General features: G+C 43.8%; 1 protein-coding gene across 1 annotated transcript; it reads left to right on the top strand.

Moving 5' to 3' along the window:
• Nucleotides 1–69: 69 nt before the first annotated feature.
• On the top strand, nt 70–12,624 carry tgfb3 (transforming growth factor, beta 3). Its single transcript, XM_085391188.1, has 7 exons — nt 70–863; nt 5,180–5,343; nt 6,564–6,693; nt 6,848–6,955; nt 10,129–10,285; nt 10,858–11,011; nt 11,101–12,624. Exons 1-7 carry the CDS (start codon nt 518–520, stop codon nt 11,257–11,259), a joined length of 1,218 nt encoding a protein of 405 aa, XP_085247314.1. The 5' UTR covers nt 70–517; the 3' UTR covers nt 11,260–12,624.
• The last annotated feature ends 511 nt before the right edge of the window (nt 12,625–13,135 follow it).

Genomic DNA, 13,135 nt, shown 5'->3' with positions numbered 1-13,135 from the left:
ATTGTCCGCACTCGGTCTATAGCTCGCGGCCCCTCCCTCAGAAACGTCACCGATGGTGGGTATAAAGTATGAGTGAGCGTGGAAAGCGTCTTTAGTGTGTTTGAGGTTGGACTGCAAGAAGACAACAAAGACGCACTGACTCCATATATATATTTGCACAAGTGGATGGAAAGACCCCAAATGCAATGGAGCAACTAAACGGCGGTGGAGAGATCGGGTCCCTGTAAACTACAAAGAAAGGAGAGGGGAAGAGGTGCCTGAATGAGACAAGGGGGAATGAAGAGTGTAATTAAGAGTTTTGTTGAAGAGTCGAGACCTTTTTGCACAATTGCGCGGATTCGCTCCCATGGAAATGCGCATTTGGCAAAGATGACATAGCACTCGAGAAAATGGGATTCCTCCAGGAACAGTACTCACTCGCGACTTCAATGAAAAGATAAAAAGGGATATTTTTTTCTTCTCCTTCTTCTAATATTACTTGACAAGGCTTCGGCTGTGAGCGAACGCAGATTAAAATATGAATCTGGGCAAAGCACTTGTGTTTTTCCTCCTCTCAAACTGTGTGACAGTGACTTTCTTGCTATCCACTTGCACCACAGTGGACATCAAACACATAAAGAAAAAGAGAGTGGAGGCCGTCCGGGGACAGATTCTCAGTAAACTCCGAATGACCAGTCCGCCTCAAACAACAGGTCCAAGTCAAGTACCGTTTCAGGTTCTGGCACTTTATAACAGCACCAAGGAGCTCATTGAGGAGCTGGGGAGAGACCGGCAGCAGAGTTGCGGACAGGATAACACGGAGACAGAGTACTACGCCAAAGAGATTTACAAGTTCAACATGATCAATGGGCCACAAGAAAACAGTGAGTGTACTGTTTTGGGGTTATGAATGTTCCAATTTTTCCTTTATAAGCCAATAAAGTAGAAACTCCTCCTGTTCTAGGTGTAGATGCACACGCAATCCCAAATCATTCCAGTTACTTGCGCAAACGCTTTTTATCTTTGTCACGATGTCCAACCTAATTATTACGCGAGGTTACAAGGGGGGGGGGGGGGGGGGGGGGGGGGGTGAAAGACAAATATTTTTTTCCGGTTGGTGTGAAAGTCCATTCTTCTCTGTGCGGCTTTTTACGCGCAGACGCTCCGTGGCGTCGCGCAGAGGAAAGGGCAAAGTAAACAGTCTAATTGGAATGAGCACAATTCCTCATGCATACCTCACACCAAATCCATGGGAACCCCAGCCTTAGTCTGACACATTCCTAAGCGAGGAAAATTCTCAGGCTGTTAAATCTGCTATTTATTGCCAACTCCAATACCTCATTTCCATTTTTCTGGCCGTGAGATCCCCAATATTTTTTCTTCCACTGTCACTCACTTCTATTTCCCCCCCACTATTTCCTTCAAGTAGCTCCGCGTTATGATCTAATTCCCTCGTTCATCCATATTGGTATTTCCTGTATAAACTATGGCCCATTGATTGTTCCAGAAAGCAGAAGCAGAAGCCCGCTGAGCTGCAGATTCTCCAGAGAAAGCCTAAGTGGAGCAATTGGATTGGTGCCCACTCACGGTCAGAGGCCGGTTAGCGCACGGTGTAGTGATTCTGAAATCAACAGGTGTTTGTGCAATGCTGTGACGCTGAGCAGAACCTCTGCCGGTTCCAGCAGAAGCCCTGAATCAAATCCATTTCACAGGTCCCACAAAGTGCTTCTGACATTCAAAATACACAGCTCCGGGTTTATCCACTGGTCAGAGGTAGTCAGAGCTCCCAAAACAAACAGAGGTCTAAGGAGTGGGATCAGTGATGGCCAGGTGCCCAGGACACATCACTGGTCTCACACCGTGGGCCATAATGTAGGTGATAATACAAGACATGAACACACTGGCAGCACTTTCTTCCCAAACAGCTTACTAGAGTCACAGATTGTTTAAATTAACAGAAGGTGCCACATGCATTAATTAGCAGTCTTCTCTTCCTTTCCATTATGTAATTTTAAGGAGAGCTGGGCATGTTGCAGTATGCAGAAACATAATGTCTGTCACCTTGGTATTTCTGCTGTGTAGTTCATTTTCATTCCTGCTGAATCTAATGAGTTTTGCATTCGCTGCTTTTTGGAAGGTGGGAGTGTTTAGGGAAAAAAGTCAAGTTTGGCTTTTTTCGTGCTTAGTTAGGAAGTTAAACAGAAACCTTTCACACACTCTTTAATGCGACGCTTGCACCCAGACTGCTTTGCTAGACACGACTGCGAATGCAATGCGATGCAATTCAAAGCTTTGGCCATTTATGAGCAGATGAAACAAAACTGAGTGAGAACAGGAATTTGGAGCTTCCTTTCCTTTTCTTTTTCCTGGTGCATCACAAAGCCGGTGGGGATAGTGCTGCTGAGGAAATTAGATAAAGACATATTTGAACTGAGGGGCGACCTGCAACACAATAACAGTTTAAGAGTCTGCTGACTGGCCTTGACTAGCTCATTGGAGCCTGCAGCCTCAGTGAAATTTCAAGTCAATCACTGCCTCAGTGTTGGGTCAGTAGAGAAAAAATGAGGACCAACTCTGAGGACAGCAGAGTGTCTGATATATGGGATAGTAGAAAGATGATGTCATCTGTACAAACAGAGACAGAGGTCTTTGGTCTGCTTCCAAAGAAACAGCATGGCTCCATCAAACTCCCACGCCTTTACCATTTTTGCTTCCTCATCTTCAATCCAGTAGGAGGAGAGTGGGGGGGGGGTCGTCACTCATTGCATTGTTTCCTCCACACTGCCATAGCTGATATCTGCAGTCCGATGTAGGAATGGACTTATTTCTGATGAAAAGCAACGTTTGAATTTGGTACATTAAACCCTCGGCTAACTGGGGAGGGGAAATCAAACTTTTCCATTAGAGCATGATGCAAATTCACATCCCAGATGCAGCAATTTCAGGAAAATAATAAGAGAACTCCAGCTAATGCAATTTCTGTTCTGCTTTATGAGATCTAGACACCACAGCAGCTGGCTAGCACCTGCTGACTTGTGCTTTCTGTTTCCTTTGTTTACATCCACAAAGCTGTGGAGAGACTGACATCACAAGTATCCTTTGGGCAAAAGAGCAAAGAGAGGTGATTCCTTTGAGCTTCGTTCCGGGAGATTCCGTGTCATGGAGAGAATCCCAGACACCGGAGGCTGAACGCGTGTCAGGAGCTGAGGTGTGGTCGATAGCGTCTGGGCGAGGCAGCAGCAACTATTCAAATGTCTGTCTTCGGGCATTTTGGACAACTTTACTCCCTAATCCATCCTTTGAAACCCATATGTTCAAATTAATTGGGTGATAATGCGAGAATGGAGTCAGGCGGGCATCATTTTGTTATCCAGGTTTTTTTAAAAGTGTGACTATAAATATACTTTTGCAGATGTGTTAATGACAGCCTCTCCCAATAAAACTCAAAATAAGCATGCTCTGACCTTAGAGCAGTGTGCTATTTTACAGCGTTTTTAGAAATAACATGAGAAGTTGTTTTAATTACTTATACAGTGTTTAAAATATAGAGTGTTGCTTTGTTTGGCATGGAAAACTATACACCTTGATTTTTTTTACTAGTAGAAATTAAACTCTGGAGAAGCTTATTGACATAACCTGTGCCGTGTCAAACAGTTAATACATTAAGCTTGTGTCAGCATCCTGATACTCAGCCTTAAACTCTATCATCTAAAAATGGACGGGGGAGTCGGGAGTGGTGGTCAAATCAATTTGTGACTGTATCTCACTTTAATTATACAAGCAATCCCCTTCCACTCACCAACATGGAACAAATTACCTTTCAGACCCTTGGCAAAAATAAGCCATAATGTGAAATCCACCTAAAACCATTGCAATGGGAAAAATGAGGTCATCCAAAAAGGAAACCAAAGACTTGATTAGAATTTCAAATCTCCCCTCGAAGTGGGGCTTTCCACCTTCTGTGGGGGAGACGGAGCAGTGAGTGAGTGAGGGGAGGAAAAGGGCTACTGAGGTTTCCTCCTTATAGATTGTGTGGAAACGCTGGACAGATATCTGGCTGGGGACAAATGCTGAAAGGTCAAACTATAAATAGGGAAAGCTGAAATAAAATCAAAAAGAAAAAAAAACTTTGTGGAAATATCAGATAATGACTGGGAGGACACTGAAATAGGATTATGGGTCAAATGAAGTACAGATACTCGGAGATGTGCAAGTTCCTTTTGCATGACACAGAAAACGGCCTCACTTCTGAGTTTCCATTTGTCCCAAATCTGCTCGAGGTGCAAATCAGCTAAAGGTGCAGTGCCCCTTTCAACCATCAGCAAATCCGAGGCTTTGGTAATAAAGCTTAAGCTTGAAGTAATAAATTAGCCATGGCTTGGCTGTAAGTGACTGTTTCCACTTGGCTCATAAAAAGTTTGCTATGCGCTTGTTTTGCTCAACAGTGCATGTGCTGGGCCTGTTAAAATAATAAACTGCTCTATGGTATTATGGTATAAAAAGGAGAAAGGCTTCAATGCAGCAGGAAGTTTTTTCAGATGGGATCGCGGTTTGGCCATTCATTAGGCCGATTGTGCTAAAGGTCAGTGTTCAGTCATAAACACACACATGCACCATGTTACAGTGTCCAGTGAGTTATTGCTTCTCCCTGGTGTGGTGGAGTCTCTCTCTCTCCTCGGTGCCTGCTCAGGTGCTGTTCTCCTCCAGCACGTGAGCCCGCATGTTCCCAGCTAAACCTCTGAGTTCCAGGGAATACTTGGCTTCTGGCTGAGCCCTCGGAGCACCTGTTGGGTTCAAGTGCTGGTGGGAGGAGGAGCACGCTGCTGTCCCACTGTAGCCTGCTCCACTAACACATGGGACATTTGGTTTTCATTTCATGACTTCAACTTGTTGCTAACTCGGACCGCACAAAGCATAAGCAGATGGTTTGCAGTAATGGCTCCCTTGATAGACTAGAAATTGTTTTTTTTTCTTTTAAAAAAATAGAACTTTTGCTTTTATCTTTAAACTATTCAAATTTGTAGAAAGGGAATCCTCGGCAAAAGGTTTATCAATTATCGGCTCAATAAACATGTCCACCCCTGTGAGGATGTCACTGTGAAAATATGCTTTTCACAGTGAAGTAGGAGCTTAAGGGAATACAGAAAAAAACCAAAAACAAATCAGATCTTTTATGTCATTCTTTCCATTTTACCTGCAGATGACCTCCCCAACTGCCCCAGGGGCATCACCCCCAAGATATTCCGCTTCAATGTGTCGATCATGGAGAAGAACGCCACCAACTTATTCCGGGCTGAGTTTCGAGCCCTGCGGATCCCCAACCCCAGCGCCAGGAGAAACGAGCAGAGGATTGAGCTCTACCAGGTGTGTGAACTGGCCGTTCATTTCCACTATTAGCAGAGTCCAGAGGTGGGGTGGGGTGAAGAGGGGGAGAGCTGAATTTCTCTCAGAAGGCCTGTGTGGGTCAGTGAGAAAGATGAAAACATTTATATTAGGGTGTCCGGCTCCCTCAACCTCTCTTTTCAAGTGCTGATCATTATTCCGTGTGGTTAAAATCAAATGGATTCTACATCAGGACAGATTTAAGAGCTTGTGCAGCCGTCTTTAAGAAACCCTAGATTACCATTCAGCAGTTTCTTCTTTCACAGCTGTCAATCAAAGCAGCTGTCCATCCATGTAGGATTAAGCACGGAGTATATATATATAAATCTCTGTGATCTTAAGCATTTTAGAAGCGTGTTAATGCATACATCTGGTATAGGCTCGTGTGGGGTGGCAGGAATAGATTTTTTTCTTTTTCTGTTTCCTCATTAATCTCCCATGAGAGACTAGAAGTAATGATCAGGTTCCAACATTTCCTGCCAGGGAGACAAGCGTCTCCGGACTGCATACCGCCTCTGAGGCAAGGCTCTGGCCAGTGCTGAATACAGACTGTCAGGGCTTCAGATTGTTTCCAGGAGCCTAGGAGGAGATAGAGGCAGGGTCGCCCACTGGGGGGAGTAAATGGAGCCACTCACTCGCCCCCACATTTTTTAGACTGGAACTGACTGGCAGAGGGCTGACACTGGCAGCCCTGCCGCCCCTCGTTCCCACAGGAAGACAGATTAGATGCTGACATTGTTCAGAAACCTGGTTATCCATAGCACCGCTCATACCCACCACCCAAACACATTTCTCCCTACAGATAAACACCTTTGTTCAAATACATGCTGGTGCAGATACAAACTATATTTTCCGCTGTCAGTCTTTGCCCAGTGGGAGCGTCGACATTCTAACAGAGCGGCAGCTTTAAATGCCCTCAGAGATACTTTCTGACACTGTGTGTGAAGGATAAGTCAAAGTTTAAACGGCTGACTCGAAGGACGGCCAGGTTCCCACTGGCAAGAGGGTAAGACACAGGCATTAACTTGCAAAATGGGGATATCAACACACGGAGTCACTTTTTCCATGAAGAGTAGACATTTGGCCCAAAGGCATCCTGGAGAGTCTGGCTCAGACAGACAGTCTCGATTCTGTGCGCGCATGTGTGTGTAAAAATAAAAAGAGTTTATGCAGCTGGGTCACATTTTCATCTTTCCTCGCAGATCCTCCAGAAAGATGACCCCAAAGCCAAACAGCGCTACATTGGGGGCAAGAACGTCCTGACCAAGGGAACGCCTGAGTGGGTCTCCTTTGATGTTACGGAGACGGTGAGAGAGTGGCTGATGAATCGACGTGAGTGGGACACCACATTTTCCTCGCATCACACCTTATTACATGTCCTGCCAAATAATAACCGGCTCGTGTGAAACAAATGAGAACGGCCTCAGGGCTGAAAATGTCTGCTCCTTACTTCTCTCTGCTCTTGTTCCTCTCCCCCCACCCTCAGGGACCAATCTCGGCCTGGAGATCAGTGTGCATTGCCCCTGCCACACCTTCAGGCCTAATGGCGATATAATTGAGAATGCCCATGAGGTACTAGAGGTCAAGTTCAAAGGTGAGATTGCATTTGATACCCAACTTGTGATGGATTTCACAGAGTTATGAACGTTGTGCTTTTAACAAGGCTTTAAACTGTGATCAGGTAAATAAATCAAGAAGAGTGTTTTCAGGTAAAATTAGGAAAACAAGTGAAGAACTAAATGAGGAGAACGAGGCTTCTCTCTTCTCTCCACAATGAATATGAAGCAGTGTAACTTAACGTCGCAAGCACTATGACTGGAAGCAAGAAAAATACACAATCGTTCTCCTCGGCTGTCTAACTGAAAACCTTCCACTGCAACACTTTCACTGTTGTTGCTTTCATTCACTGTGAAATCAGAAATCTAACAAATAGCTCCAGGAATTCAGTCTCAGACTCGGCCTCTTTCTATAGGTTTCCGAGACTCGTGTGTTGTCCCAACTCCCTGGCCCAGACTGTGGTCTCTGAGTCTGTGTTTGGTCAGGATTTTTCTCTGCTTTTGATCTTTCAGTCTCTTGAGATGTTGTATTAATGATTACGAGCCAGATAGCGCTTCAGTTTGTTTGGCTTTTGTTTGATTTGTCGAGCGTTGAAGATAGGCATCTATTTTTCTGTTGAAAAATTCCATTTATTCTCATTAGTGCTGCAGAGGCACAGGTGGTTTTTCGGATGATTTACATTAGGGGGTCTCAGGACTAGCTGATTCAGTGGTGGTGCTCTTTTATGTCTTTTTGCTCATTAGTTATCAGCGGATCTTGACACACGCTTGTCTCTACAGGGAGTGCAGAATTATTAGGCAAGTCGTATTTCTGAGGAATAATGTTATTATTGAACAACAACCATGTTCTCAATGAACCCAAAAAACTCATTAATATCAAAGCTGAATGTTTTTGGAAGTAGTTTTTAGTTTGTTTGTAGTTTGAGCTATTTTAGGGGGATATCTGTGTGTGCAGGTGACTATTACTGTGCATAATTATTAGGCAACTTAACAAAAAACAAATATATACCCATTTCAATGATTTATTTTTACCAGTGAAACCAATATAACATCTCCACATTCACAAATATACATTTCTGACATTCAAAAACAAAACAAAAACAAATCAGCGACCAATATAGCCACCTTTCTTTGCAAGGACACTCAAAAGCCTGCCATCCATGGATTCTGTCAGTGTTTTGATCTGTTCACCATCAACATTGCGTGCAGCAGCAACCACAGCCTCCCAGACACTGTTCAGAGAGGTGTACTGTTTTCCCTCCTTGTAAATCTCACATTTGATGATGGACCACAGGTTCTCAATGGGGTTCAGATCAGGTGAACAAGGAGGCCATGTCATTAGTTTTTCTTCTTTTATACCCTTTCTTGCAGCCACGCTGTGGAGTACTTGGACGCGTGTGATGGAGCATTGTCCTGCATGAAAATCATGTTTTTCTTGAAGGATGCAGACTTCTTCCTGGACCACTGCTTGAAGAAGGTGTCTTCCAGAAACTGGCAGTAGGACTGGGAGTTGAGCTTGACTCCATCCTCAACCCGAAAAGGCCCCACAAGCTCATCTTTGATGATACCAGCCCAAACCAGTACTCCACCTCCACCTTGCTGGCGTCTGAGTCGGACTGGAGCTCTCTGCCCTTTACCAATCCAGCCACGGGCCCATCCATCTGGCCCATCAAGACTCACTCTCATTTCATCAGTCCATAAAACCTTAGAAAAACCAGTCTTGAGATGTTTCTTGGCCCAGTCTTGACGTTTCAGCTTGTGTGTCTTGTTCAGTGGTGGTCGTCTTTCAGCCTTTCTTACCTTGGCCATGTCTCTGAGTATTGCACACCTTGTGCTTTTGGGCACTCCAGTGATGTTGCAGCTCTGAAATATGGCCAAACTGGTGGCAAGTGGCATCTTGGCAGCTGCACGCTTGACTTTTCTCAGTTCATGGGCAGTTATTTTGCGCCTTGGTTTTTCCACACGCTTCTTGCGACCCTGTTGACTATTTTGAATGAAACGCTCGATTGTTCGATGATCACGCTTCAGAAGCTTTGCAATTTTGAGACTGCTGCACCCCTCTGCAAGATATCTCACTATTTTTGACTTTTCTGAGCCTGTCAAGTCCTTCTTTTGACCCATTTTGCCAAAGGAAAGGACGTTGCCTAATAATTATGCACACCTGATATAGGGTGTTGATGTCATTAGACCACACCCCTTCTCATTACAGAGATGCACATCACCTAATATGCTTAATTGGTAGTAGGCTTTCGAGCCTATACAGCTTGGAGTAAGACAACATGCATGAAGAGGATGATGTGGACAAAATACTCATTTGCCTAATAATTCTGCACTCCCTGTATTAATGTTGAATAACAGCTATAAATCTTTTGCTCTGTTTGCTGATGCTGTGTCGAGTTGGCAGAGAGATACTTGTACAAAAGGAGGTAGACTGGAAATTTCTGGATTTTTGGCCTACATTTCAAAAAGAAATCTTTTGTTTTAGTGCATTTACTGCCTCAATTAAAGTTGCCTGAAGCACTGATGAGGAGTCCTCGTGTGCTCTACAAAAATGTTTCTCATGGTGAATTAGGATGCATTTGTCGTAAAATATCACTCACAATACTTTTATTATTATGCAACCGGTCTATAAAAGTACTTTCCAGTCCAGTCATCAACATGTTCCTCTAGCAGCAAAACTCACTGAGGTCTTTTTGTTAAGATAATGGGTTTCCTTTCTAAGAGGAAGAGAGAGAGGCACAGAGCATGGGAATACAATCGATCTGGTATCTCACTTAGCGCTGGGGCCCCCAGGCCCTCGGTCCTGGGAACGCTCTTGACTGGCTTGGCCACAAGGAATGTGCTGCCACGGCGCTCAGACGTTTGGCCCCAAATTAAAGAGGGCCGTACATATCCACCAGCAGCATCTCTCCTGAGATATCCACTGCTTTAGCTATCAGGGATAGAGTGGATGAGCAGACACTGGCCCAGGGGGAGAATGGAGGGGAAGAAAGGAAGTTAGAGGGACCAGTGTGAAATCCAGGAAGGGAAGAAAAGTGAGACAGAAGTGAATGAAGTTGGGCCTGGAGAGTATTCATATGTAAGAGTTACAACTGATTATGCTGACTGAAACTAAATCTTACTTTCACTAACATCAGCTGTTGAAGAGTCTTTAAAAAAAATGTGTAGTTTTTTTCCCCTTGATATCTTTAAAAAAACCCTCCTCCTGCAGGGATGGAAGCAGAGTATGACGAGCAGAGCCGTGTGAAAAGCCAAAAGGAGCAGCTGTACCCCCACCTCATCCTCATGATGCTCCCTCCCCACAGGCTGGATGCCCAGGCTTCCTCCCGAAGGCGCAAGCGGGCACTTGACACCAATTACTGCTTCAAGTAAGCCTCATTCGCTCCCCCTGGAAAATGTAATGCACTACTTAGACTATTGCTCATCATCTTAAAATAAATTCTCCCAAAACCGTTTCTCTCTGGCTGCACCTGCGCTGACAATTTAAGACATTTGCCTACTGGGCTAATATTCCAGGGACACTTGAATAAAGCACCCGCATCCAATTAAAATATCAGCTGTCACGTTTCAAAAAACATGACAGGGAAGACGTGTAAATAAGCGCAGAACACACAAAGAATACATGCAATAAACTTGTTAATCACCCAGATGAGCATGGCGGAGGTACTAGATTATACAAGTCAGGATCTGTCTCGGTACTAGCAAACACTACCGCCTCTTACACACCGTCTCCTCAACTCTGGATTTCCTATGACAGGCAGTACCAAAGACACCTGGGCTGACTCCAAGAGGGAAAAAAAAGGGCACACCTAAGACTGGAATTTCTGAACTTGAGTCTCATCTCTGACTGAGGCCACGGGGCGGAAAATGTATACTTAAATTTGCGTGTTATCCTCCAAATCAAGAGGGTAATCATTGTCTCCCCCTTTCATTTCTGCAGCAATTACGAGGAGAACTGCTGCGTGCGACAACTATATATTAATTTCCGTGAGGATCTGGGATGGAGGTGGATACACCAGCCCGAAGGGTACTATGCCAACTTCTGCTCTGGTCCCTGTCCTTACCTACGCAGTGCAGACACCACCCACAGCTCGGTGAGAAAAAGTGCCACTTCTCGAATCCGTTTTGGTGTTTGGAAATGTGCTTGCCAACCCTCATCTCTTTTGTCATCTTCCTTTCACAGCTGCTGAGCCTGTACAACACCTTGAACCCCGAAGCGTCCGCCTCTCCCTGCTGTGTTCCTCAGGACTTGGAGCCCCTAACCATCCTCTACTACGTGGGTCGCTCCCCGAAAGTCGAGCAGCTTTCAAACATGGTCGTCAAGTCCTGCAAGTGCAGCTAAACTTCAAGGTCTTCGAGGGAGGGAAGGGGGGTGGGGGGTGCCCTGTGAGAAGCAAGGCATGGGATTTGATCACTCCCAGCACTGCCCGAAGCGGGTATGAGGAATTAAAGCGGGCAATGTACAGTTTGGCCTCCATGAGTACCTCTTTCCCATGCTTTAGCTTTGCCCAAGCTCTTAAAAAACAAACGAAAAAAGAGATGGAGTCCACTACAGCTATACTTAGAAGACCTGTCATACACCACTTCACCAACAGCGCTCTCAAACCCATCAGACCTCTTGGTAGTTAATTACTTTTTGACATCAGTGTTTCTCATATTTTTTTGTTTTTCCAGCATTTTGTACCTCATGTCCACGACTATTGGTAATCAAAGGCCATTTTCAGTGAAAGAGAAACAGAACAATAAATGACTGATCCATTCTCAAGGATGCATTAAAAAGAGAGAGAGGGAGAGACAGAGAAGGACTCAGAATGCAGACTAAACTCAGCATACGCCAAAAGAGAGCAAACACATCACACGGGACACATTCAAAAAGTCCGAGCTGGAAACTGACGCTGTGCGCGCCGCGGCTCCCTACACTGTTTGTTTAGGATTAAATGCTGTCGATTAAAAATGATCTAAATGAAAAGACAACATGCTGGAAACCGATCGTTATTTCAAAGTAGTATTTCCATGGTTATGTTTACCTCTATAATGCAACAGGACTGGTGATTCCAGGGATTGTTTTGTTTTTAAATGAAGCCTTTTCTGTTGTATGAGATGATGTAATGTCACTAAGTGAACTTTAATAGATCACAAACTGTAAATGTTTTTCTTATTACTCTTGGAAACACTTTTTTTTTTAATTAAAAATGTTGGACAGTTCGTTTTTTTCTCCTTTACTGTTGTGGTATTTATGTTTTAGTTTACACATGTTTTAGGGTGTTTTTATTTCAAAAGGTCAGGGGCTGAATTTCAAGTGTTCGAACAAAATGAACAAAAGTGGTTAGAGTCACAGTCATCGTGTTTTTTAATGCTTTCCAAGTATTCATTTCAATTTTGTTTGCTACAAACAGCCTCACTGGTCCCAAAAATACTACATTTCCATGCATATTGTAAACAGTCAAAGAGATTATAACATGGTACAGCCCATATGGAAAATAAACAAAGAAAAAACACCTGTAGTAAATGTTTATGTTTTCTAAGCATGTCTCAAAAACTCACATCCCATACAGTGATTTACTCATCCTAGTGGCCTCTTTGTATTTTTCTTAATATGGGAATTGAATAGGAGAGACATTAGCTATAAAGGGAAAATCCAAGAGGGGACACCTGTATGAGCAAATTACTGTTAAATGTATTAATAAAACATAAATATTTACTATTAGAGGAAAGGAGTTGTTTTTCGTCTCAGTTTTCTTTTCTTTACATTGTAAACAACGCTGTCACCACATTACATTACACACACTGATTTGGATCTTGCTTTTGGGAGTTCTGGCTTTAATAGGTCGGACTTCACAACATGACGTCAAAGAGCACATGTTACAAAAACATTCACCGTCAAGTTACATGTTAAAACAGTTGACCTGTTGTACTGCATTGAAAACTACAATCTGTGCACACTCACCCAGGTGATAGTCATCAGCTGATGTGAGAAAATCATGCACAAAATTCAAGTATTTCAGCCAAAGTTATTATAAACACATGGTAAAACTGCTGACCACTACCTCACATCTTCTTTTTTTTAAATAAACACACCCCTGAGTGAACTCACTATATGGTCCCAAGCCACAGAATATCTGTGAGGATACTGGTCTCCTGGTGCAGCATCGACCTTCATTATAGATCTTTTCCTTTTTATTTTAGGCTTTGAGCTACAGAAATGGGCCAAAAAGGTT

The sequence above is a fragment of the Rhamphochromis longiceps genome, linkage group LG19 (assembly GCF_057381845.1).
Source record: "Rhamphochromis longiceps isolate RC_006_pf linkage group LG19, R_longiceps_female_GT1.1, whole genome shotgun sequence".
NCBI lineage: Eukaryota > Metazoa > Chordata > Actinopteri > Cichliformes > Cichlidae > Rhamphochromis > Rhamphochromis longiceps.
This window is presented reverse-complemented; position numbering and strand designations above follow the sequence as displayed.